At 38.0% G+C, this 27,515-nt stretch overlaps 2 protein-coding genes across 3 annotated transcripts; one reads left to right on the plus strand and one right to left on the minus strand.

Annotated features, from left to right (window-relative positions):
• Nucleotides 1-7,460: 7,460 nt before the first annotated feature.
• On the minus strand, nt 7,461-11,184 carry LOC311081829 (E3 SUMO-protein ligase ZBED1-like). The gene is made up of 6 exons (XM_084112534.1): nt 10,573-11,184; nt 9,209-9,329; nt 8,971-9,110; nt 8,079-8,875; nt 7,699-7,977; nt 7,461-7,601 (listed from the first exon to the last, which is right to left on the minus strand). Exons 2-5 carry the CDS (start codon nt 9,270-9,272, stop codon nt 7,773-7,775), a joined length of 1,206 nt encoding a protein of 401 aa, XP_083968660.1. The 5' UTR covers nt 9,273-9,329; nt 10,573-11,184; the 3' UTR covers nt 7,461-7,601; nt 7,699-7,772.
• LOC311081828 (tripartite motif-containing protein 16-like protein) lies at nt 11,046-27,500 on the plus strand. 2 transcript variants are annotated; one of them, XM_084112533.1, is made up of 10 exons: nt 11,046-11,237; nt 13,757-14,032; nt 14,264-14,326; nt 14,505-14,567; nt 14,919-14,953; nt 19,565-19,660; nt 19,758-19,991; nt 22,183-22,339; nt 22,485-22,532; nt 26,246-27,500. In XM_084112533.1, the coding sequence occupies exons 2-10, from the start codon at nt 13,774-13,776 to the stop codon at nt 26,758-26,760; spliced, it is 1,470 nt and encodes a 489-aa protein (XP_083968659.1). In that variant the 5' UTR covers nt 11,046-11,237; nt 13,757-13,773; the 3' UTR covers nt 26,761-27,500. The 2 variants fall into 2 exon arrangements, with proteins under 2 accessions (XP_083968659.1, XP_083968658.1); XM_084112532.1 differs by lacking the exon at nt 11,046-11,237 and having other exon boundaries at nt 13,684-14,032; nt 26,246-27,499.
• Nucleotides 27,501-27,515: the final 15 nt, after the last annotated feature.

Genomic DNA, 27,515 nt, shown 5'->3' on the forward strand with positions numbered 1-27,515 from the left:
AATTCTCTAGGATCAAGTTGCGTTTTTTTAACAAGCGGTTTAATCATAGCCAGCTTAAAGTTTTTTGGTACGTATCCTAGAGACAAAGATGAATTAATGATATTAAGAAGAGGATCTATGACCTCTGGAAGCATCTCTTTCAGTAGCTTAGTCGGTATAGGGTCTAACATACATGTTGTAGATTTAGTTGATTTAACGAGTTTAGTAAATTCTTCCTCTCCTATAGTAACGAACGAATCAAATTTTTCCTCAGGGAGACTACAATGCACTGCCTAATGCGATACTGTAGTAGACGGTTGCATAGTTATAATTTTGTCCCTGATATTATCAATCTTATCAGTGAAGAAGTTCATAAAGTCATTACTGCTGTGTGGCTTGAAGCTTTATTTTTCGATAGTTTAGCCACCGTTTCGAACAAATACCTAGGATTATGTTATAAAAAAATAGTCCAACGCCGTGGTACAACGAGCACACTCGCGCCCTTAAGAAAGCAGCCAGAAAAATGGAGCGCAACTGGAAGAAAACAAAACTAGAGGTATTTCGCATTTCATGGAAGGAGAGCTCGATTGCTTACAGAGAGGCTTTAAAAGCTGCTAGATCTGCTTATTTTTCAATGGTGCCCTGGTGGCCTGTATACAGTAGCCAGCACAAATCTCAAACGTGATTTATCGTTTACACTATATATTTTTACATTAAGCACTAACACTTCAAAAGAATTATATTTAAAACTTGATTTCTTAGTGGTTTTGAAACTATTACTATAAATTACAGCAACACCACCCCCTTTGCGTTTCAGACGAGGCTCATGTTTATAACAGTAATCTTGCGGGGTGGACTCATTTAAAGTAATGTAATCGTTTGGTTTTAGCCAGGTTTCTGTCAAACACAGCACATCTAGGTTATTATCTGAAATCATATCATTAACAATGAGTGTTTTTGAAGTAAGCGATCGAATATTTAGCAACCCAAGCTTTAGCATTTGCTCATCTGTATTATAGCTGTTTTTTATTTGTTGAACATCAATTAAATTTTTAGTTTTTAATTTTAAATTTCTTAGATGGGTTTAAATGTTTTTTGGATTTCCAAGTTCGGGGAACAGACACAGTCTCTATATGATGATAGCTAGGTGAAAGAGGCTCTATGTGAATGTCTTACGGGGTTGGAACAACATGAGGGTGAGTAATTACTGACAGAATTTTCATTTTTGGGTGAATATCCCTTTAAGCACAATCTTTTCTAGTGCCTTGTGAGCCTGTGACCCACTCTCCAGCCATTTTTTCTCCTGATTTTCTGCCAGACAATCATGCAAGCATTGGCCAAGGTACCATGCGTGTTCATTGCTAACATGATGAAGCACACTGCTCCAGAGTTTCTACAAGAAATAGTTGCAGATTAGATCAGACAGAGTAAAAACAAAACAAGTTTAGATGTTAATGTGTTGTACTTAGTGTTCTCTGATCTAATTGTGGATGAGTGTCAAAAGATTAAATACATACCTCCGAGTCAGCTGTGTGTACAAATTTAATTGCAAATAAATGTATTTTGTACACTGCCCATTATTTTTTTACAAAGTTATTTCTGAATACGAATCTTTTTCATGATCAAGGTCAGGTTTGTTTAGCCATATGATAAAACTTTTTTTTTAAAAGGCCTCCTCAAAAAAGTTACCAATATTGGAGTAAATCTATACATCATTTATGTAGTTATTTATACAAATTTGCAGAGGTGGGAGTAAGTCACACATGTACAAGTCACAAGTAAGTCTCAAGTCTTAACCTTCAAGTCTCAAGCAAGTCCAAGTCAATTTTGTGAAAAGCAAGTCAAGTCAAGTCAAGTCACTGCTTTATGTCAAGCAAGTCAAGTCAAGTCGTAGCTTGGGTCACAAGTCACTGGCAAGTCATACAAACGTTTGATGATTTCACTGAATTTATATATTAAAATAAGTTAAAACTACATAAGTTGTGGACTATGGTTTTATTTGCAACATTTTTTTAAATATGCATTTCCACACACAGCTGAGTGGTTAAAAATCTAAAAAAGAAAAAATAAATAAAATTTCAAACTACATAGCCTAAAATGTAAATGTAACTGAAATTAGGCCACCATTAAAGCATGAAAAATAAATATGCCTCAAACATTGCAGTAGACCATTAAAATATATTAAACAATTCACAATTCAAGTATAATGGTTCCTATGCCACCAAATGGCATTCTTCAAACTGGCATGCCCTTCATGGAACATGAACACATCCCAACAAGTTAGATCTTTCCTTTTTAACAAAAGAATAACAAGAAAAAAACAGTAATAATTGAATTGACACAAAACTTACACCTGTCAATCAGGTGGATTGACTATTGTACATTATTAATCTGTGTGAGTGAGTGATTTATTAATATTTGTGAATAATGTGTGTGCCTGTGTATGAGTGAAAGGTGTATTGTTTGCATGTCCATGGTTGTGTTTGACTTTCTCTCTGTGTGTGTGTGAGAGAGAGAGAGAGAGAGAGAGGTGATTTGATTGAGTGTGATTGATTCATTAATATTTGTGAGTGAATGTGTGTGCGTGTGTATGAGTGAAGAGTGTATTGTTTGTTTGCATGTGTGCATGGTTGTGCTTGCAAGTTTGAATTTTTGTTTTGTTTATTTTTGTATGCATGGTTCGGTTCGAAAGTCTGTATGTTTTTTTTTTCTTTGTGTGTAGGTGTCTTTTCACAATCTTTTATGTGCATCCCCAAAAACTATCCAATTATTAGACACTGTACACATGCTATTATGCTATTAAAGGACAACTCCGGCGCAAAATGAACCTGGGGTGTAATAACACATGGGAACCGAGTCAACCGTTCTCTGGGATTTGTTTTCATGATAATCGAGTGTTTTATCTCTAAAAACTGATTAGCTTATAACGCTAGTATATGGGGCATAGAATAAGTAAAAAGAAATCGCTAGTTAATACCACTGTTATTAATTATTATTAAATTACAGTTAAAATTTTTTTATATTTCTTTTAACATTCAAGTCAACCCTGGGATAGCAGACTATATTGGTAGCATATAACTAGACAGTACAAAGGGATGTATGCAGGTAAGAAAAACTGGAATATGGCATATTTTAACCCGATTTTAATTTTCAAGAAATTTTGTGTTTTTCGCTGTGTTTTGTATGTAAGGGATTATTCAGATCATAAAAAAATCATTAATCCAAGGCACTCGAATATTATTAAAAATAGCATACCGGTATATAGAAAGCCTTTATTTCATCATGGCTTTAATATTTTAAAATCAGATGACAAGTAGCTACTTGCACACCTATGCGCTGCGGCTAATGAGCCTTCGCCAGGGTGTGTGACCAAAGCCCCTTTCACACAGAGATTCCGGAAAATACACGGATAAAGTGACCCGAGATTTGACTCGGGTTAGTTTGATTTAGGTTCATTCACACTGCCAGTGATTTTCCGGAATCATCAGAGAGTGCGTTCACACACAACCCGTAAAAATCCTGTAAAGACACATGACATCGATGTGACTTGTAATGTCTCAGCAGCGTCTTAAGTTTGCTTATGAGCTGCGATTTCTCTCTCGAGAAAGCATGCTTGTGCATTTTTTTCTCTCTGATTCGATCATAAACTTGCTCATTACGTACCGTTTCACAGCTGGCAAACGATCCTGCGCTTCAGCGTCATCACTACGACACTGCATTATTACGGCTTTTGTTCACACAGCGCGCGTTCCTGCTGCGTCACGTGATTGTTGCAGTGCGTTCAAATACAGATATTTATTTTAAAAAAGACAAGTTATTTCGAGTCATTTACCTCAAGTCATGAATATCAAGTCAAAGTCAAGTCAAGTCTTTTATTAATATTTGTCAAGCAAGTCTCAAGTCCTAAAATTTGCGACTTAAGTCTGACTCGAGTCAAGTCATATGACTCGAGTCCCCCATCTCTGCAAATTTGGAATAAAATTTTAAATGTATTACTTACCCGGAAATGCCCATCAGTCTCTGCTGTCTTACAACAGAACCAAAAGTGGTTAACAATGTCTTTGGTCCACTTCAGAAGTATTTTTTGCCCTGACAGCTGTCCTGCCTTAGTATGAAAAAAAACAAACATATTTAGATTATGTTATAAAAATATGTTCACATGTCCAAGTTGAAACTTTAAAAATATAAAAACCCACTGCTGTGATCTTCTTGGCCAGATTCTTCACACCATGCCACATATCCCATGAGTGAAGTACTCCTGAGTCCTTGCACCTACCAGAGTTAGGATCTTTGAAGCAAAACAAAAACAAGTTATTTTGAAGCTAATATATGCAATAGAAAAAAAACATCCACATCTACTAAACAAAAGATTATATATTTATTCAGTAAATAATAACTACCGTACTTCTCATAAGAGAAGAAATCTGATTGTGAGCATCCGTACATATTTCTGTGAGCTTTATTTCAGTAAGAAGCTTGTCCATGGTCCTTACAAAAGCCTCTCTTTCCATAATTACATAGTTTCCCTGGGTCTGCCTTTTGTCAATGGTCACAACAGATATGATTTCCTGTGATTCGTTCTCCATTGTGGTGTAGGTGCAGTACTGTGCACAGTGTCCTGGACTGTCCATTCTTCCATCTGCTGTAAAAGTCAAGAACAAAAATGATTTCAAAATGAGAAATGCGATGACAAACTAGAAAAAAGTTAAAGACAGGTTAAAATAAAAACCAGATCAAAATCGATTAGAAACATTGTACTTTAAAATATATATATATATATATATATATATATATATATATATATAAAACAACAAATTTAAACTAAATCATGAATTAAGGATATTACACACAAAAATGTAGTTTGAAATGAAATTATTTTCAAGAAGCCCATACCTAGCACTACAACACTGTCTTTATCCTGCAGCCGTTGGATTGATGGAGATCTCTTCACTTCCTAAAATTCCCTGATTGTTCCTACCCAGTAGGTGTCTTGTATGTTAAAGAAAAGGTCCTTCCCAACAAATCCCATGTTCATGTATTTGAACAGGTGGGAAACTTTATAGTAGTTATTCCCAGACAGTACATTTGTAGCCATCATGAAGTCCCCTGCCTGGATCCCATATTTAAGTGTGGGCTGTGAGTTCCACTTCCATATTTTGTGTCCATTGGAACATATCTGTAAAATATTAAAACAATATTATAATTAGACAAACTCAAACTCAACTTTTCTGTATAAATTAAAGTTAAATAAATAATGTAGATGTATACGTTGCTGTGGTATGTAGATACTTTTTGACTCACCCATTCAATGATTGTTCCTGTGCCTCTTGTAGTCAGATTTACTTCAAATGGTGCTGAAGCCTGGCAAGCCTGATTTGTCACATTATTTGTGAAATTGCATTTCAAAACAGGCAGCTTTAGACACGTAACCAGCTGTTTCAAGTTCAATTCATACACTATTGATGCCTTCTGTCCAATTACATCATCCTCACACAAGACCTGTAAGCTAGACGGTGACGTGACCAAATCTTCTTCTTGGGGCGGTACATCATTCTCAGTGGAAAGTAGTACAGTTTCTTCCAGGCTGATCATCTCCAATGTTTTTTTTCCTCCACCAGTTCTGTCATTGTAAAAAAATTATTACATTATGCATTATTAACATGCGTTTGCTTTTTGGAAAATGTATTTCTTTTTTTTTAAGATATCATTAAAAAAAAAAACTTATTATAAACACAGCATTACACTAAAATATACAATATATAGGCTAAATTGTTTCACTTTTCTTCCATTCAACTAGAAGGAATAACATACAGTCTATGTATAGCTTGCCATTGATCCAAGACTAGCAATTTACATTCACAATCACACAAGAGTTTTAACCTGTTAACCTGCACCCCCATTCAGGGGCTCACAGCTGAAAATGACATAGGCCTACCTGAATTCAAATAAATATAGCTCCTGAGAACAGTGTACCACAGGCACAATTAAGGTCTCTTTGGAAAGAAGACACTTGGCACTCTACTAACAATCAATCAGAGTTGATAATGCTCAAACAAATAAAAAGTTATAATAGTTGAAGTGCTTCATAAATAATGTGATCTACAAAGAATGTTTTATTATTTCATGTACAAATATATAAAAATAGACCTGGAGGAATCCAATTAGGTAAAGGATTGAAAGCCACAAGTCTCATCAGTTTATATTTCAAATTTGAGGAAGATATAATGAAAAATGGGGTTCTGCAAGCTTTTTTCCAAGACTATGTCAGTTCCCTTTCTCCCTCCCCTGCCTGAGGCACATCCCCAGAAATGACATCCCCAAACTAAAATAATTGTAGTTGTTGAACAATTTGCTCTACATTCACAATTTAGACATATTTAAAAAGAAGACACTTTAGAGTTTATTACCCAAATGTAAAAGTTGAAAAAACTTACACAGACAAAAATGTATAGAATTTAAAGTGTCTTGAAAATAATTTGTACTGCAAGTAACATTTTATTATTTTATGAAAAAATAAATGAAAACAAACCTGGATGAATCCAGTTAGGTAATTGATTGAAAGCAACAAGTCTCATCAGTTTATATTTCACATTTGAGGAAGATATTATGAAAAATGAGATTTCTGCAATATTTTTTCCAAGACTATGTCCAGGTACCAAGAAGCCTCCTTGGATACCTCAAAAAGCAACCTAATGACCAAATGTTATGAAGGGTACTGCAAGCTATTTTAGTCATCATATACACTGCTCCATGCTTTTTCAATTATAAAATAATCCACACAACCATTAGACTTTATACAAGTGATTTATTTGCACAACAGAACAATAAAAATATAAGTAAAATATTATGAAATATTAAAAAAAAAATATATATAAAAAATATCTGAATTTCTTTGCAACAGAAAAGGCAAATAAAAAAAATCAACAATGTTGTTGTCTCCAGCAAAATGCTAAGTCCTGTTTAGTCAGTGCTGGTCATGCCAAACAGCGAAGCAGCCACGCTTTGGCTGAAAGCACAATGGTGTTGAACAAGTCTTGCAAAAAACAGGAGTTTTTTTGGAACAAATCCTGCACTCACGCCTTCCTTTGGTGCTGTCTGAAGTAAAGTTCCCTGGTAAATGGCGAGTCTTATCTTTGTGGGATGGAGGAGATGAAGGAACATCATCACGCACCAATACAGTAAGTTCCTCAACAAGGACATTGTCTGATAGGATCATCTGTTATTAATTGTGCTTATGACACTTGTTAATGATAGTGCTTATGTAACTGTAGGAATGACAGAAAGGTGATAAAGTTTTTAATTATTTTTATTAAGAAATAAAAGTTGTTTCACAGTGTTGGGGCTGAGTCTATTTCTCCTCTTGGACAGTACTTCCCCAGCCTTAGAGAACACTCTTTCACATGGTACAGAGGAGGCCGGGGTACAAAGAAACTGTAATGCCAGTGTATATAGGTGGGGGTAGACTTGTTTCTGCATTCTCCAGTATTCAAGTGGATCTTGAGTTCTTTGTATGTTTGTCTCTGAAAGGTATTTATCCACTTCTACAATTGCATCCGAAGTGGCATTTGAGCTTTGTTTGTGTTGGTCCACAGCAGTGTCCAACAGAAGCCAAAGGTTTCCAACTTAGAAGTGTGAGGAGAAATTGTATATATAACACACATCAACGGTCAACAATTATAAAATACAATAAAAAAATAAAAAATAATAATAAATACATACTTGAGCTTGGTTTGGGCTGTTGGGTTGATGATGGCGCTTCTGTCGACTGAGTGCTTGATGATGTGGATGGTCTTTCATCTTCGGCCCTGATGACATTCTGTTTTTAGCCGTTTGACAGCCTCGGTCATTTTAGTTTTTAAACTTTTTCCCAACTTTTTAAACCTTGGGTCCAGCAGAGTTGCCATGGTCATTATGCTGAGTGACTCCATATTCCAGAGATGTTCCCTCAGACGCCTGATGAGGTTTTCAGTTAATTCTTTTGTGATTGGCATGGTTAACCTATGAAATACAAAATGATTTACTCCATGCAATAATAAAAAAAAATTATAAAAAACATCAAAATTTGCTAACTAGTATTCTACATAAATAAAAATAAATACCTTAGTTGTTCAACCTGTAATGAATGGTGAATCATTTTTAGCAATGGAATTACTTTGGAGCCAGACACTCGTTTTTCCTCGGACAGCTCTACTGTGGCCTGGTGGAATGGGGCGAGAACACACAGAATTTGCTGTATGGCTTCATAGTCCTGTGCATGAAGTGGAGCAATATCAGTTTTAAGTGAGGCAAGGGATGCTCCCACAGTTTGCCTTTCGTCATGCAGCCGTTGAAGCATGTGAAAAGTGCTGTTCCAGCGTGTTTCCACTTCATTCACTAGTTTCAGAGCTGGCCTGTTCATCTTTTGCTGCACCTGGGTCAACATTTCTTTGGCAGAGGTGCTGCTTCGAAAATAGGTGACTACTTTCTTTGCTTTGTTTCGAATGTCACACAGAGCTGGTACCTGATCAAAAGACTTCTTAACCATGGTGTTAAGTGCATGTGCAATGCAAACTGAATGTCTCACTTGCAGAATTCTTGCACAAGCGATCATGTTTGCTGCTGCATCTGTGACAAGACACTTCACTTTGTCCTTGATTGCCCACTCCATCATGATATTCGTTTTCACCAGGGCCATATTTTCCGCTGTGTGCCTGTTTGGGAACTTCTCAACATCCAACAACACTGTATTCAGCTTATAACTATCATCAATGTAGTGGCAGGTTATTGCAAGATATGCATCCATGTTGATAGAAGTCCACATGTCCGATGTTATAGACACAGCAGTTGCTTTTTCCATGTTTGCCTTGGCCATCCTCTTTGCTTCTTCATATTTTGAAGCCACCATTTTCTTTAAAGCCTTTTTGAGTTCACAAAACATAGTTTTAGTACAATTATATTATTATACAGATTTATTATATAGAGTATACATCAAAATCAACCTCTGCTACTCACCTGTCTGGTTGGGATTATATAGGAAGGATCAAGGGCATGGATGAGGCCCTTGAAACCCTCATCCTCAACCACTGTAAATGGCTGCGAGTCTTTTATGACCATGTTGACCAATGCTTCATCAACCATTTGCTTGCGAGATGCTATAATGAAAGAAGTCATATATATTATACATACATTAATTGAAATCATGATAATGCATTCACAATTATGAATAAAAATCATGAAGCAACAGTCCTACTTTGTGTGCTTGGATTGTTGTGGGGCTGTGCAGTCTCATGTAAAGCTCTGAAATGCCTTAGCATGGATGATGTGTTGTTTCCATAGACAAGCTGTTTGTCACACACCAAGCATCTCACCTTCTAAAAAAAGTTATTAAAGTAAGAAATAACATACAACAATATAATAAGTAAAAACTAATAATTTGAATTTATGTAAATAATATATGCATACATTGGAAGCTATAAGCTCAAAATATTCCCACATAGGGGAAGTCTTCCTTTTTTTGGCTGTTGCCATTGCTCTAAATACAAACCCTTCACCAAACACCAACACCCTATCCCCTAATCCCCTCTCCCCTAATCCCACCCTAACCCCAAATACCAACACCAAATTACCTAAAATCACCAAAAAGTGCAAAGATTTTACAAAAGCAAAAAGACACAACAACAAAAAATAATAGTGTAAGAAATAGAGAAAAATAAATGTTGCTAATTTACTCGTAATATATTGATTAACTTTCACAGTACAGTACTCTCCTCACAAACCCATCAACCAGACTGAGGCAACAATGACAATGGAGTTCGAGCCTTCTGACACCCAAAGCGAAACGCGCACGTGACTGGACAGAAAGTGAGGCTTCGTTTGTCATCGATCACGTGACTCTAGTAAACCAATACACGCCTCGATATGGGGCTTCACTACAAATTGTTTCGCTTATGTGATACGCGCATCGAAGCTTCAGTGTCATATGTAACATCACTAGTGTAGGCAGGCAGATCAATAATATTTTGAATATGTGTCCCCAACTAATCAAGGAACCAAAACTCCATCAGGTGACAGAAGCTAGGCTCAGGCGCTCAGTTCTCCTCTAGCCAACAAACAGTGCATGATTATGATTCAATGAAATTAAAATATCCAACAGATATCCAACATAATTATCCCCATCTTGTGTGCTTCAGCAGTCACTGGAGAAAAGGGTATATGTTCTTAAGAAAAAATGAGGTTGCACCAGTTTGTGGAATGTGGCGTTGGTCCCAGGCATTTGCATGGGCGGAGCGAGAATGTGATATTGCTGCCTGTTGTTTTCATTGCAGTCGGCATTAAAGCAAGTTTAAACTAAGCTCTTGTGGCAGCGAGTCATTGTGCCTCATCTACACACTGGCACTCTCTGGTCCTATATGGTGGAATGAGCTGTCATTATCCACCCGATCTGCTGAGACCATCAATGCATTTAAGAAACAACTGAAGACACACTACTTCTACAAACACTTAACTAATTCACACCCATAAACATTGTAATATATTCATGATGATGCTTCTTATCACCAAAGTCACTTTGGATAAAAGTGTCTGCTAAATAAGTACATCTGTCTCTTACTGTACCTGTAACTTCTCAGACTATCTCATTCCATCTACTGCATACATGATCAGTTATGCGTGTCTTGACGTGTTCTCTCCCCAGAGTTTCACTCTCGCCTTTTGAAAAACTGGTTTGCCTTGTTTTCCCAGAGATGAGTTTCAGAGCTTTTTCTTGAGATGCCAGTTCAGAGCCCTGCCTTGGAGCAGCGCTGAGCCGTGGTCCATACCTGGTATGGCCTGCAGGTATCATGCTTTCCCCGCCGTCCACAGCGCCGAGTGGCAACAAAGAAAGAATCTTCATAAGCCTGGCTTGTTATGCTCTCCCACCGTGGTAGAGCTGCGAGCCGAGCGCGGAGAATGCAGCTAGTGTCCTCATGTCGGCACAGGTCCCACATGGCACTTCATACATGCATCTTTTACACGATAAGCAGCCCCTCGCCTCAGAGGCGGTGCCTACTGTGTACAGAAAAGCACTCGCACAATATAAACAGCCCCCTGTCTCAGTGCAGTGTATGGAAGACAATGGAAGAGCTTCCTGTCGTGTATGGAAGACATATTCCCAGCACTCAGTGCAGTGGTCAGTCGCGGACAAACGGACCAGCTCTTCGTGTGCTGCCTATGGTGGCTGACTGTACTAAGGGACATGCAAATTCAGTGTGACGCCATAAATCGTGTCGCAAGTGCTTTCGGTGAGTGATTAACCTCACTTATCTCCTAGTCTTGCTATTGACTACATGGGCTCACGGTTGTTGTTGCTAAGGCTGCTGACGCTGTGCTTATGTACATACTGATATGTGATTATGCTGTTATGTTGCCCTGTATCCATCAGTGCAACTGGCTATTCTGATCTGACTGCGTATATTCACAGTTCACAGTATATTCACAGAAAGCTTCCTCATGTTTTTTCACCTCCTGAAACTTGCTGATGACTGTGTTCACCAAACAGGCCAGGTGAGATTGGGGCATTAAGCAGAAACACTCTGTCCCTGTCCTTGAGGTTCAGCCACAGGCGCTGTCTTTGCCAGCGCTAGTTTGAAGACAGAGAGAGAGCGCACGCAAGGGAGGGGCTCTTTGCTCATTCTCTTAGTTAACATGCGCCCTATCATAAGTGCAGCAGTCATCTACATCACTCATAATAAATCACAATAACTGATCAAAAAAGGCATTGGCAGGATACAATTTTGCTAATCTGTTGGACAGTGGAAATATCCACTCATCCCAGATGAATACCTGCCGGCAGAGGCCTTACCAGGGTCTCTATTGTGCAGCCCATCCCAGTCCAGCAGCACCACTAGGATCTCCTGCTCAGCTCATTAAAAGTCTACAGAAAATGTTTTTCTTCCAATCTCTTTTGTGTACTGTTAATTTAAAATTGTATGTTGTTTTTTCTAATCTTGAACGTAACTTATCTTGTTAATAGTTTTAGTAATTTATTTTGTTAATAATTAGAAAATAAACCATTCCTGTTAACAACAAGAGCACAATAAATTCCAGCAATGGTTTATAAATTTCCCAACCCGTTCTCATCCTAGGGCGCTTGACGCTTTTGACATTTCGTCTACATCGAACGCACATGGCACCCTTTAGCGTCAATATGAGACGCAGATAGAAATGGGCCAGAAGGCGCCTCCTAGCGGTCTAACCCTAACCCTACTCCAGACCTAAACCTACCCATAACCGAACAAAGCTCTGTGCGTGTCATATTGACGCTAAAGGGTGCCATGTGCGTTCGATGTAGACGAAATGTCAAAAGCGTCATGTATATGACGCCCAAGGATGAGAATGCGTTGAAATTTCCATACTTTGTATTTTTTTTTTTTTTTTTTTTCCTGCAAGGGAGTTAACCTTCCCCAGCCAGCCCGTTTTATCCAGAATTGTCCTAAATCTTGAGAAAAAGAAAACACTAAGAACATTTTTAAATATGAATATTTAAGTAAGGGATAATGTATAGAGACGCGGTCGTTATAGCGAATAACAAGCCCTTCAAGCCCTTCAATAACAAGCCCTTCAGGCTGTCAAGACCCCTCCGCTTCGCGTCGGGGTCTCATTCAGCCTGTTGGGCTTGTTATTCGCTATAACGACCGCCTCTCTATACATTATCCCGCTTATTACATGGCTACCTACAAAATAAATAATTCATTTGACAAATTATTGAGTTAAAAAGGAGTTTATTGTTTTAAAAACGATTGTATTGCTTCCGCCAAAGAAAATAGTCCGTTCCGCGTCCATAGCAACGCGCTGTTTTTCATGGCAACGGTCTGTTATACTTCGCAGCGGTCTGTTATCAAGAAATAACAGACCACATTCTACATTGGAATTCAGCCAAGCCATGTAATAAAATATTATAATATTAATATAATATTAATATAAAAATATTACATATTTTTAAACAGTACATGCATACAAAATAGTCCAGAAATCATATTTCTGGACACTCTAATTTGTTTAAAACATTTGTAGCCATAGTTTGCATGACAGCACTACAAAAAACTAAAAAAGTGAAAGACTTATCTACTGGTTTTCTTATTTTTGTGGGTATTGTATGGGTTGAGGGCTATTTGTTATAAAACACAAGTTTCCAATATTTTTTGGGAAATATTTTTGGCCTTGGGTAAATAAATGATAATTTTCAGCCCTCATTTGAATAAACTCAGCTGTCTGCCCCTTGCTGCCTAAAACATAATGAAATATTAGAACAAGTGAAGGCGCACAGTGGTAACTCAGGGATTTAGTTCACGTTTTTAAGAAAGAAAAACCCCTGGCTTTTAACACCTGTTTTGTTGGCTATTTGAGTAAATAATAATTTTTTTTAGTGTATTCATCCGCCGCCACAGAAGAACAATCACACGCCATTTTCTTTGATGATAATCCTGCCGTCGGTGTAGCGGGATAGGCTAGGCTGCGAATGATCCACTCGCTCTGTCCTGCGCAGTAGGCCACATTTGAAGGATGCAGCCCCTGAACTGGGACACAGGTGATGTGACCTTTAATTTGGATCCAGAGAAACTGAGGGACTTCTTTATTGCGTCAGACAAGTGTCACTTTGCTCACAGCTGCTTAGTCCAGTTTCAGTTCGAGAACATAACCTGACCCGGGGCAGGTTAGCCGGTTTAACTTGTTTTCCTGTTGTTGTTCAGAAAAGCTTTCAAAGTAAGTCGTTTAACACACATCAGATGACTGATCAGCTCTTTTCCTACTTGTCCTGCAGAAGTGAATCAGTGAAGGATGATGGCGTCCGTTTCAGAAAATCTTCTGGCTGCTCTGGATGATCTAGACCCAGATGAACTGAAGAGGTTTAAATGGCGTTTCAAGAACCATTACTGTGTTTCAAGTGCTGCTCTGGATAAGGCAGACACCCCTGACACGGTGGATCTGATGATGAAGCGTTTTGGACCAGAAGAAGCTGTGAAGGTCATGGTGGAGATCCTGAGGAAGATGAACCAGAACCATGTGGCTGAACAGTTAGAGAACAAACACAAGCAAGGTAACAGGTTACAGTTAAAACAAAGTTGTTAAATGTGCCATTTCAAATAAAAAGTTGAATTAAAAAAAGTTTTTTTTTTAATATAAAGCCTTTTTCATGTATCAAATATAATACTTTTCTGTTATTGGTGTTTCACATAATAAATTAACTGTTGACTTAAACTTTCCTCTTTGCATTGCTGATGTGTTTGTGTGGTTTAATGTCACTGTATTTTCATTCTCTCTCACACAGCTCAGGCTGAGGGCAGTTTTGAGGATCCTGCACTTGTTGGAGCCGAACCAAAACCGATAGGGGGTAAATATTGATCACTGTCTGTACAGAGAAAACCCAAACTCAGCTGCTCTATCCTGGGTTATAGAATGACTCATAAATAAATAACTACTGGCTTTCAGCCTAAACTTTGCTTTGCTGATGTGTTTGTGTGGTTTAATGTCACTGTATTTTCATTCTGATATCTTTCTCTCTCACACAGCTCAGGCTGAGGGCAGTTTTGAGGATCCTGCTCCTGTTGGAGCCAGTTCAAAACCAATAGAGGGTAAATACTGATCGCTGTCTGTACAGAGAAACCACAAATTTGGGTTTATTCTTATTTCAGGCATATGGACTACTGTGTAGGTGCAAGAGAAAGTATAATTGCAAGCAGCAATTACAGGACAAAACAATGATAAGGCTGACACAATATAAATATAACACAATTGTTTACATGTAAAAGTAATCCAGTAGTTTAAGCCAAGTCTTCTGAAGTGATTATAATCACATTGTATGATGAACAGAGCAAAATTTAAATAATTATTCAGTCTCAAATAAAACCATTGATCAGCTCATGTATACAGAACACAAATCACATACAAATCACACACGTTGCTTTTGTCTCATGAAACAATAGACAAGAAAACCGACCAAGATTGGGACGACATGAGGGTGAGTAAATGATAACATAATTTACATTTTTGGATGAACTAAAACCTTAAAAATTGTCAATGAAGATAAAAATCCTGACACTGTTCATTTATAATATTATGTAAATGTGTGGTTTGAACCTATTTTCTGTTTCTATGCTAGATCATTTACCACTCAGTGATGATTGTGTTAGTACTTTAAATTTATTTGGGGTGTGCCTTCTGGTCATATGATTTTCTACTAGTAATAAAGAGAAATGAGAAGGGTATTTTCTTCTGTTGTAAGAAATGGAAAAATTTAAATTAAGCTAGGATGGGTTTTTTTTAAGTAAAAAAATTAAAATAAAAAATAATATGCTTTTACTATTTACCGGACCTTGGGCTTGAAGTCACTTTGTTTATTTGTTTGGAATGAGTGGGCGGCCCTGAAACATCCCTTTTCAACTCATTGAAAAGTCTTCTGAATACTGTCTTTTCCATCACGCAGAATAAGAGTTCATCAGGTGTATACTGCTCTGCAAATTAGTTACTATAAAGTTTCTCTTTATACTCTTTGGCTGTTGCATACATTTCTTTCCTATATACATTCCTATATACATCTCTATAGAGCACAACAAGACTTCTCCGTTCGAAAACTTGCCTCACAGACATGAGAAAAGTGTCTATAGAAATCTTGAAATGTCTACATAATTTTCTGATTATGTAACCGTACGAGGTACCAAGAGGTAGCCAGGTACAGTCGTTCCTGTCTGAGCTCATTATCATACGTGCAGCGCAGACTATTCATATGGTAATCAACCATGCAAACATGTAAACGTCCCCACAGAGCCGTCGCATAGACTGTGCGAACTGTGCAACCGCACAGGGCCTCGTGCCACTAGGGGGCCTCGCAATCCTGCTGGTTTTTTTTTTTACATATTTTTTTTTTTGTCCACCACTTTTTAAAACATCTCGCGACACGAATATAACAATTCTACAAATAAAACATCTCCAGTTAACTGGCAGAGCATTCATTTTGTTCGTTTTTTAAATAAGAGACGATCTAGCGCTGAAATGTTTTGTAAATCAAGTGATCAAAGTGCTCGTTGCGATCAGTGGCGCGGATACAGTGTTTTCTCGTGTGGCTCGCCAGGGGCGGATCTAGAAAAATATTTATGGGGTGGCAAGAGGGGGGCAGGAATTTGAGAATTTGAGTATATATACTGAATTTAATCACAGTTAATTTAACTGGCCATAACTTTTAATTTGTTGCTGCCAATAGGGATGGGTATCATTCGGTATTACTACTCTTACCAATACTCCTTAATGATCCGGTATTTTAACTGTATTCTTATCGGTTCTTTTTGTTATATTAAAAAAAAAAAGGGAAATTTTGTTTTGGACAATTAATATTGCTTTATATTTTGAAATGTAAACTAAATATCTATAGCAAAAGAAAAAGTAATGCTTTAACAAAACAAATAAAACATGTATGTTATGCAGAAGGGTGCAGGCTTTTGTGCTTTATATACAGAAGACATAGGACACCAAAAACAAAGTACAAACACGTGGTCAAACAAAAAAAGTATACAATTAAACAAATATACAAATTATATATCCAGTGCTTTAATTTTTGTAATGTCTACTGACATTACTGTTCAGGAGTAATATGGGCTAAAAAGACATCTAATAAAGTCAGATTTAAAATAACACTGCATAGTTTATCATAGATAGATTAAAGCTTATATCATTCAAGAGCTGCGACTGATTTTCTCTTTGCCTTTTGTTGTTTGATTCACATTAATGGAGCAATCGTCAGCAGGATTATTAGACTGCTGCCTCTTTAAGACCAAATGCAGATCTAATCATTATTGTGCATCATTTTCTCCCAACTATTAACGCCCACACTTAATCCTATTGTATTTGTTATTTCCCCAGTTGTAACCTGGTTTCATTGCTGTGATATCTGAGAGGAATTGGATTTAATAGGACTGCTTAGCTAATCAAATGATCGATATCCTAACTGGCACTGTATTGTGTTGTCACGTAACGTAGGCTACGTCGGCGTAACGGCGACCATCAGTAAACGTTATGGATACAAACAATATTTTATATTTTTTATTAAGCTGTTCTTGTCTTTACTAAAATCAAAATTAGGCTAATCAAAGGGAAGAGTGCTCTTACAAATCACGAGGAGCGATTTGACCGCTGATTTTGGCTAACGTAATAGACTCGCTGTTTTTGCTGATGCTGAATCGTCTTTAGCATACAATACATTCATTACAAATGTAACTAAGTTAAACGTGTGTTTAAACTACACCTGGGGAAACTCACTTCACCTTCAGAGGCTCTGGGGCAGCTCAGTCTCTCCAGTCGGGTTGCAAGACACTGCGTACTGCAGACAGATGCACTGTGCAGCCTGCCCAGGCTGCCCTGCTGCCACTGGTGAAGTTTAGCGGGGATTCTAAATCGGCGATTTCTGTTTGAGAGGAGTTTGGTGCGGGTCTCCTTGGCCTTCAACGTGTAGGCTATGAACATAAAATATACTTAAAAAATATTATCTGATTTATAAATGGGGTGGCAAGACTGTATCCCAGGGGTGGCAGCTGCCACAAGACCACTTTTATGATTTTTAGACAACCTTTTCAGAAGTTATAAGCAAAAATAGCCTTTTTTATATCTTGAGACCAGTAGGTGCATGTCGCCTTAAGTCATGCTTGTGATGACGTACCAAATTTGGTCTGAATACGATAAAGCGTTACGTAGATACAGCCTTAAGTCTGTTTTCGTAAGCGCTACATAAAATTAGTTTACGCGGTATTCAAGAACGGTTTGACGAATTGGCATGGTCTGAAGATTATCTGGTTAAATTTTCGTGAAAATCGGAGCAGACGGCTAGGACGAGTTCGAAAAAAGTAGGTTTTTAAAATAAAAAATTCATGATGGTAATCATCTTGAGCCAAGTAATCAGAGGGGAAAGGAATTTAGTTTCTAGCCCTTATGTTTCAAAATTTACTAGCAGAAACAGGAGTTAAACTTTGGACAGTTGGTGGCGCTATTGGAATTGAGTTAGAGACTCAAATTTGCTAAGGGGACTGTTCAGACTGTCCTTTATCAGTGTGCCAAATTTCATAACTTTCCTGCAAGCAGTTCTATGGGCTGCCATAGACTCCCAGAGTTGAAGAAGAATAAACAACGGAATAATAAGAAGAAGAACGCCAACGATTTCAATAGGTGCCTACGCACTTTCAGTGCTTGGCCCCTAATAACACAGCAAAACATGCATCTGTACTTCCTTTTAAAGGGAGGTTTACAAATTGTCACCATAGCGCTATAGTTACCACACTCTCCCCTCAAAAATGAAATGTCACCTGACATTACTGTACAATTTTGTACAATTACTGTACCATGTCCTTGACATTTCTAATGGATTAAATAGACAGATTCAGGTGTCAATTAGAGTACTGTTTACTGATTCATCTCAGTCTTGTCATATCACGTTTAAACCTATTCAACGTAACATGGGTGCACGTATTAATTCATTCTGAATAGACACATAACCAACATATATTTAGAAAGCCAACCCTTGGAATTTTACAGTTCAAGACTCAAAATTAATCATACCGTTATTAAAATTGAGATATATAAGCTCAAACATAAAACAAAAAATATTAAGAATATATATATATATATTAAATGTATAAAAATATTATGTGAATGTAAGTGAGGGCAGGCTTCATTTTAAATCTGCTGATAGATTTAAAGATGATATCTCTAAAATTATCCTTGCTGTGAAGATTTTAGTAAGAGTATGTCGGGAAGGTTTTTTTTAGAGAAGGCTGATAAGATGCTAATCAAATATTTTATTGCCCTGTAAACACCCATTTACAGTCTTTGACTAATGTCTGGCGAAGAGAACTGGCCCATTCATGCTTATTGATGCCAATCGAAGGATCTTTCACACCTCAGCCGCGATGAAACTTAATCTTCATTATTCTTTTATCATTATTCTTCTGTTTTAATTCAGCCATTATAGCCTTTATTCTGACTTAGCCATCTACACCTCTTTAACTATACATGAATAATCCATTTATTTTCTTAAGTCTTTCCTGAATTGTTGGCAACATGCTGTTGCTCAAGATTTTCAGATATTTCAGGTGTCTTAGCTCACTCGGGTAACTGCATTAAAAAAAAAATGCATCCAGACTTTCGTTGTCAGTTTGTGTTTGTGGATATCAGCATGTGGTTTTGTTTTTTGGGGCTATTGCTGCTCTCCCTGCTCTCTGCAGGGAGTTATTGCCTTGAACAGAACCATATCGCCAATCCAAACGGTATGCTTATTGTCAATAGTATTTGACGATAGTGGTCCTGACAAAACTGATGATGTAACATGCTGATAATTTGCTGACCAATCAATGGAAAGGGCTTTTTTATCTAACATATGGAAATTGGATATTCAAGCTATTTTTCCATTTTCTATCCCCGAACCTAAAAACAAAAAATCAAATAGAATTATTGTTTTTCATTCATTTTTTTGGTGGTAGAAAAAATGAAAAATGAATAAAAGTTGCCATTATTTCATGTTTCTCCTTTCAATGCTAAATCAAAAAATGGATGGACGCAACCTACACGGACCGTTTGGATTGTCATCCAGTTCGATTTGAAGGTAACGCAGAGGTCATTCCAGAAGAGAATCCAGCAGAGAGAGAAAGACATTCAGCAGTTGAAAGAGGCTGTGGAGTCTTATAAGGTGAGTTTGAGAAGTCTTGGTTAGGACTATCCTCTTTCATTCCCACTGAAGCCCATTGTGTGATTGTGATCTGTGATTGTGATGTGTGTCTTAACAGCGCTCTGCACAGACAGCAGTGGAGGAAAGTGAGAGGATATTTACTGAGGTCCTCTGCTCCATTGAGAGAAGCCGCTCTGAGGTGACACAGCGGATCAGAGATCAGGAACAGTCTGCGCTGAGTCGAGCTGAAGGAGGACTGAAGCAAATGGAGCAGGAGATCAATGATCTGAGGAGGAGAAACACTGAGCTGGAGCAGCTTTCACACACACAGGATCACATCCATTTCCTGCAGGTAACAGAGATCTAGTGGACTAGAGTAAGATGCTGCTATGACAGGAGCCTTAATGAGAAATATTTCACAAAAGCAGAAAGAGCAGTTAACTAGAATCAGCAGAAGAGACAGCATCTTTATGTCTGGAAATCTTCTCCAACCTGCACATTTTGTATGTCTCCTTTGTCTAAAACACCAATTTCTGGTCTTGGAGCCTCTATTAATGAGCTGATGACCTGAAGCAGATGTGTTTGATTAAGGAGACATGCAAAATGCATACTGTTGAGGGAATCCAGGAACAGCATAGAAATTCCCTGTCTTAGGAAACAGTTTTCTGAGTTATTTCTTCTGGAAAATAAATGTAGGGTCACCAACACTTTAAACTGAACAAGCTAATCAAGTCTACAGGATTACTATGAAGTTACATGTAGGTGGGTTTGATCAAGGTTTGGAGCTAAACTCTGCAGGAAAGTGGACCTTTACTGCCAAAGTTGAGAACCCCTGTCTTACATCATGGAAAATCAATGAGCTTGGTGGAACCTATTTCCCACTAACTTTGTAATGAAATCATTTATTTAAAATACAAATTTTGAGTAATGTTCACCAAAATTTAGTCAGGTGATCTTCAAACTGGCTACGTTTACGTGCACAACTTTTATTTCAATCGGACTGAATTCATTCCGATTGATGAATCCAAACGTATTGTTTACATGAACGCTAAACGTGATCTGGTTGATGTGCGCGTTTATATGTCACAAGCTTCAAATCAGGATAGATTTTTTTACATGCGCACACTGCACGAATATATCGAGTTTCCTGCTGTTTGCCCATAATAACCATTCTCCTACATTGGTTCTTTATTTGTTTTAACAGCAGACTTAATATTTATCCATTTCTGGTCTTCATTTGGAGACAATGAGCATATGAACCGTTGTGCAGTAACCACATGCAATAAAAATGCCCAAAACCAGTCGTCTGTGGATGAGAGTCTGAAACAAGGACTGGTGGGACGTTGCATTGTGTGGCGTATGGTCTGAGCACTGACAAGCTGACCTTCCACTTCTGCAACCTCTAAAGCAATGCTGGCAGCACTCATTCGTCTGTTTTTTGAAGCCAGCTTCTGCACCTGATGCACAGCACAAGCACAGCACAATGTCTTTGACTGACCCTTGCGAAACTTATTCCGAGTAGAACCCGTCTTGGAAAACCTCTATATGACCATGACCTGTACTGTAACTCAGTGTCTTCTTATAGCCTTAAGAGTTTGCAGCATTCTGAATAGTTGAGATATTTTCATCTCGCCGCGGCAAAGGCGTGCCTGGAAAAACGAGCGCGCCTACATTTGAAATAACAAATTTGCACGTGCAAAAAAAAAATCGATATTTGAACGGCCCCTTATTCAACAGGATAAACAACTCGTTCAGCAACCATTTGTCATTACGCTATTTTTAGGTCATTGCACATGTGCAGTCCTTTCAGTTTAGGTTTTTAAATCCGAATAAGTGTTTACATGTTCTTCTTTTGATGGGATTAGAAAAGGAATAAACCACCCCTTTCAATCCAATGGAAATTTAATTCCGATCGAGCACAATCGGATCGATTAAGGTGTTTACATGAAGGTGTTTACTTTTCAGTCCGATTGAGCCTTCAATCCGATTACTAATGGATTATTTGGTTTCATGTAAACGTAGCCACTGTCACAGACTTGGAAGGCAAGGAGAGTGGAGAAATAGATCTACATGAATCAGACCTCATGCTCCAATTTGATAAAGGACAGGGAAGTTTAGGGAAAATTCCTGAAGCTGTGCACTAACCGAACATAAACAAGGACTAGGAAATTAGTATCAGGATCTTGTCATAAAACCCTAAATATGACAGACTAGGTGACAGGATCCTGACAGAAACATTAACAGGCATAAGATTAAAAATGAATAAGTGTGCATATTGTGTATAAATTTAATGAACCTCAGATCCCCTGTTATCATTTACACTCCAAACCTATATGCAAAATTGAAATCCCATTTTTGCCCTACAAACATCTTGCTAGGGGTACATGCTTCTGAATCCCCCTAGCAAGCTCAGATGTTGGACCTTGTATTAATTAAAATCCTGCATATGGCCATGAATGTCTTGTTACATGGATATTTATGTGTAAGTATAAATTTCATCATTCAGTGTGGAGGTGATGAGATTCGATTTCTGTTTTCTGTAGAGTTTCCAGTCTCTCTCAGCACCTCCTGAATCTACTGTACCCAACATCCCATTTACTTCTCTCTTCTCTTTTGATGGCCTGAGAGAATCTGTCTGTCAGCTGGGAGAGAAACTGGAGGATTTCTGCAAAGAGGAGATCAAAAAGATCTCAGACAGAGGTAAAGTGCTGGAGATTCATCTGCTCTCAGAAATGAGTCCTCCATCATCTCATATCATGTAGAACATCATATTAGAAATGTCTTAGGAATAAATGCATAGGAATCTTTTAACATGATATTCACGCTGTTCGTGTCTGTTCCACAGTCACATTCACCAACATTGTTTCTAGGACCAGAAGCGACCTCTTACAATGTAAGTCACTAAAGTTACATTCACATCACCAACACACAATGAGTCGCTCATGGGCATTCCTAGTGCTGTCGTTCTAATGTTATTGGTAGACGCTCATGTGTACATATCTTTAGAATATTTTTCCTTGCGCCTTGTCTCCTTGATGGAGGAGGAGCCCTGCCTCTGTCAGATATCTAGGACACGGAGGCAAACACTTCCTGAAACGCTTGCCAGGGATTTTTTCTATAATCCAGGCTTCAAACACGCTAACAAACCGGTTTTAATTTAGTTGACAAATAATTTACATCAACAAAAAAATTTCCCAAACAAAAAGAAGATATTTAAATAAAAAGCCGCCTCTCAGACAGCGCACAAGTAATTAATTTAAAGAAGACCATGTTCTTTTTTCTTTACGAGAAGTGGTTTTATTTCATTTTAAGATAAATAAACATCACAGCAGTTAAATCTGTGTCTGTATTGCATGTTCAAACCTTAATATCATTCATATTAATTGTCTCGAGTATATAATAGGTTTGGAAATTTTAGAGAAATGCTTAGGCAAGGCAAGTTTATTTATATAGCACATTTCATACACAATGGTAATTCAAAGTGCATTACATAGAAGAAATTAATACTGTATAATCAAAAGAAATAAGAATAATTAAACCAGTTTAGGATAAAAAATAAAATACAGTACAAATAGTCAGATGAACAGTAGCACAGTGCTCATTCAGTAAATGCACAGCTAAACAGAAGTGTTTTGAGTCTGGATTTGAATGTGACTACTGTAGGAGCACATCTGATCTCCTCTGGAAGCTGGTTCCAGCATAATAGCTAAAAGCAGACTCGCCATGCTTAGAGTGAACCCTTGGTATTTCTAGCTGATATGATCCTAATGATCTGAGTGATCTGCTGGGTTTATATTATGTGAGCATATCTGCAATATATTGAGGTCCTAGGCCATTGAATGATTTATATACCAGTAATAATACTTTAAAATCAATCCTAAATTTAACTGGGAGCCAGTGTAAAGACCTGAGGACTGGTGTGATATGTTCATATTTTCTGGTTCTGCTCAGAATCCTGGCGGCAGTGTTCTGTATGAGCTGCAACTGTCTTATGGTCTTTTTGGGAAGGCCAGTGAGGAGTCCATTACAATAATCCACCCTGCTGGTGATGAAAGCATGCACAAGTTTCTCTAAGTCTTGTCTGGAAACAAAGCATCTAATTCTTGCAATATTTTTCAGATGATAGTATGCTGATTTAGTTATTGCTTTGACATGACTACTGAAACTAAGGTCTGACTCTAGTGTCACACCAAGATTCCTGACTTGATTTTTAGTTGTTTGACCCCTAGAGTGAAGGTATGCGTTCACCTTGAGAACTTCATCTTTGTTTCCAAACGCAATGACTTCAGTTTTGTCTTTGTTTAACTGAAGAAAGTTTTGACACATCCAACTGTTGACTTCATCAATGCATTGGCACAGGGAGTCAATGGGGCTGTAATCGTTAGGCGATAGGGCTAAGTAGAGCTGTGTGTCGTCTGCATAGCTGTGGTAAGCAATTTGGTTCTTTCTCATTATTTGGCTCATTGGGAGCATATACAGGTTGAACAGGAGTGGCGCAAGAATTGAGCCTTGAGGGACTCCGCATGTCATGGATGTCCACTCAGACTTATGATCTCCTATACTCACATAATAACCTCTCCCATCTAAGTATGACCTGAACCATTTTAGGACTATCCCAGAAAGCCCCACCCAGTTCTCCAGCCTGTCAAGAAGTATTTTATGATTTTCTAAAGATCTGCTTCTAAACAGTGTAACACACTTTTGAAAAAACATGTGGGAAGTGTGTCAAGGGGCGGAGGTTGATGTTTTAAGGTGCTGTATGGTTTCTTCCAAAATTTTGCCATCAATTTCTTCAAAATCAGACATAGTGACTACTTTAATTGAAATCCTTCTTAAGGAGTTCTGACTGCTCTTTATGAATATCATTCTTCCCCACATGTATGATGAGTCGATTTGCAGTCTTATGTTTCATCAGAATGTTCTGAAGTTCCCTGTTTACATCAGAAGTTGTTGCTTGTGGAAGGCAGCACGTTGTTGTATCCCTGCTGCTAATGTTTCTGATTATGGAGTCTCCCACTATCAGAGTCCTGGGCTCGGCTGCTCTCTGAGCTGAGTGCCGCTGTCTGCTCGACCTTGAGCGCCAGTTAGCATCAGTGTTAGCCACTGGCCCATTCAGTCTGTGTTCGATCACAATCACGTTTGGGGATTCCTCATTTACATTCATTTGTACTTCAAATCTGTTCTCAAGATGTATAGGCGGTGGTAGGAGACCAGTGTTTGCAATCCTTGTCAGAGCCGTATCTGGGGTAGAGGATGCTACTGCGGCAATATGTGATGCTCGTGACAATCTGATGTCTCGAGTGCCTTTGGGTCTCGCTCCCTGTTTGTGCCATCGATTTGTGTGTTGATCGGTTACGGGTTGTTTCTCTACACTCAGTATGGCCTGTCGAGGAGCACTAGATTCATTGGACTCACTGGCTGTGTATTCCGTCTGGTTTGGTGGTCCCGCAAGTAACTGTGTTTCAAATAACTGTAGTCCTTTGTAAAAGTCTGTGGCAGTTAGTGCAGCAAGTAGATTCTTGAACCAGAATAGGCATTTTCTCTCTTATCCTTTTGAATGTAGGCAGTTGTGTTTTCCTTTCCCCGGAATGTAAGCCGATGGCTTTCAGTGGGAAGCTGGTCGGATAAAAGAATTCTGCTTTTTTGTAGTAATCCAAGCTATGTCGTTTGAGCACTGTGCTGATTTGCTTAAGTTAAAATTAGATAAAATATAAAAATATGAAAGCGCTAGAGCAAAGCTTAGAGCAGTAAGCAAGAGCGTCTGAACAGTAGCTGAGCAGAACTTAGCTTAGAACTAAGCTTAGTTGAAGCTTAACTGATTCGTTGCAATTCAACTAAACCCATTCGATTTTAGTTGACTAATTCTACTGTAGATCTAGTCGACTAAAACTAAAACAATTCAGATGACTAAAATGAATAAAACTAAATGGCATTTTAGTCAAAAGACTATAACTAAAACTAAACCAAAATATGCTGTCAAAATTAACGCTGAAACAAACGGCTCCTGAAGACAAAAAAGTGAAGACATGTACTACATGTACATGACTTGTAGATGTAACCTCTTATACTTCCGTATATAGTGTTTTCACACATGCTTCAGACACTGGACACTGGCATGCCCTTAGCGTCCGACCAGGTACGCAGTTGTCTTTTTCAACTACAAATTACAATAAATGCTGTAAGTGAGCGTTACACCTGCACTTGAGGTGGACGAAGTGTGAGCTTCACTGACAGTATCTTTACTCCTATTGGTTGTCTCTCCTAAAAGTTGCTCTTCATTAGCATAAAGTTAAACATTTCTCAATTTTATAGCATCGCTGAACACACCTCCATCCTGTTGGTAATGGCCAATGTCACTGTCACCAGCTCTCATTCAAAATGAATGGGATCATATCACTTTGTTGCTGGTGATGTGAACGGGTTTAAAAACAATCAGAAAAAAACTGTTCATGTTCTTCCTATAGAAGGTGAAATAAAACATGAGTGAACAGTTTTGAAATTGATTATATAAATGATTTTCACAGGATATCTGTCAAGCTGTACTGAGTTACTGATGTTCAGCTAAATTAAAAAATATTTTTCTCTAATAAGTTTGATCTCCATCAGATTTCAGTCGCCTCACTCTGGATCCGAACACAGCGAATAGACGCCTCCTTCTGTCTGAGAAGAACAGAGTGATTACTTACACTTACCCAGAGCATCAGCCGTATCCTGATCATCCAGACAGATTTGATGATTATCTTCAGGTGTTGTGTAGAGAGAGTGTGAGTGGACGCTGTTACTGGGAGATTGAGTGGAGTGGAGATGTGTCTATATCAGTGTCATATAAGAGCATCAGCAGGAAGGTTGGATGTGAATGTGAGTTTGGAATTGGTGATCAGTCCTGGGGTTTGTACTGCTCTCCTTCCAGATCTGTATTCATACACAATAAAACATCGACGTATTTCCCTATAGTGTCCAGCAGTAGAATAGGAGTGTATGTGGATCACAGTGCAGGAACTCTGTCCTTCTACAGCGTCTCTGACACACTGAGCCTCATACACACAGTCCAGACCACATTCACTCAGCCACTCTATCCTGGGTTTAGGGTTGATATTGGATCATCAGTGAGACTGTGTTGATGATTCAGAATAGACTGATGGGAGATTCTACCCATAATGCTTTGAGCTCATGATAAACCAGTGACAGTGAGATGATGCTCTAGAGTCTCTTATTGTCTCTTCATTACATTAATAACACAGCTGAACTTTCTGTCACTGAAATATAATGTCAGAATAAATGTGTGTAATAAATCCTCATATAGATAGTAAGAACAGTGTGTGTGTGTGTGTCATGGTGAGTGACAATCTGTATGCATGCATTTCTCAACCTTATTCGTGTTGATGGTGAAGGGGTGGATTCAGATGCTCCACATAATTTTCTTTATATCCTTTTCATCAATCATATTTTCGTTATTAAATCACTGAATAAAGTTTATAAAAGTGTGCCATGTTTGATTTAATAAAGTTGTATCTTGATTTGTATGTTTCTGTGAGCAGCACTATGTATATTTTTACACACACGTATGTTTCCATTATTATTGAGTTAGATAAAAATAAATGTTTTTGAGTGAATTTGTAAGGCGTTTTAGCTGATTGTAGGCCTTTCCCACACAGAGACGCGTTTAGCTGTATCACAAAAATGTATCGTATCAGCGTTTCGTCCAAATGGATCAGGCATTTTGGGAGCCTGAAACCACTATTTTTTTAAACCAGGTCCCAGAGTGGATAAATCTGAAAACAACACCCTTGCATTTCATCTTAAAATAGTCGGATCTATGTATTTATTTATTAAACGATAAATTAAACCCAATGTACTATTTAAATCGATGGCTGGA

This window comes from Abramis brama (assembly GCF_963993115.1).
Source record: "Abramis brama genome assembly, chromosome: 4".
In the NCBI taxonomy this organism is placed as follows: Eukaryota; Metazoa; Chordata; class Actinopteri; order Cypriniformes; family Leuciscidae; genus Abramis; species Abramis brama.

What these genes read in the sequence shown, in the direction of transcription:
- LOC311081828 (XM_084112533.1), top strand. Translation starts at nt 13,774, where the DNA reads ATGATGGCGTCCGTTTCAGAAAATCTTCTGGCTGCTCTGGATGATCTA. An exon ending in AGGCTGTGGAGTCTTATAAG is followed by an intron (nt 19,661 to 19,757) that starts GTGAGTTTGAGA and finishes GTGTCTTAACAG; the next exon opens with CGCTCTGCACAGACAGCAGT. An exon ending in CAGAAGCGACCTCTTACAAT is followed by an intron (nt 22,533 to 26,245) that starts GTAAGTCACTAA and finishes GATCTCCATCAG; the next exon opens with ATTTCAGTCGCCTCACTCTG.
- LOC311081829 (XM_084112534.1), bottom strand. Translation starts at nt 9,272, where the DNA reads ATGCTAAGGCATTTCAGAGCTTTACATGAGACTGCACAGCCCCACAAC. An exon ending in ATATAATCCCAACCAGACAG is followed by an intron (nt 8,876 to 8,970) that starts GTGAGTAGCAGA and finishes GAACTCAAAAAG; the next exon opens with GCTTTAAAGAAAATGGTGGC. An exon ending in TTACAGGTTGAACAACTAAG is followed by an intron (nt 7,978 to 8,078) that starts GTATTTATTTTT and finishes TGTATTTCATAG; the next exon opens with GTTAACCATGCCAATCACAA.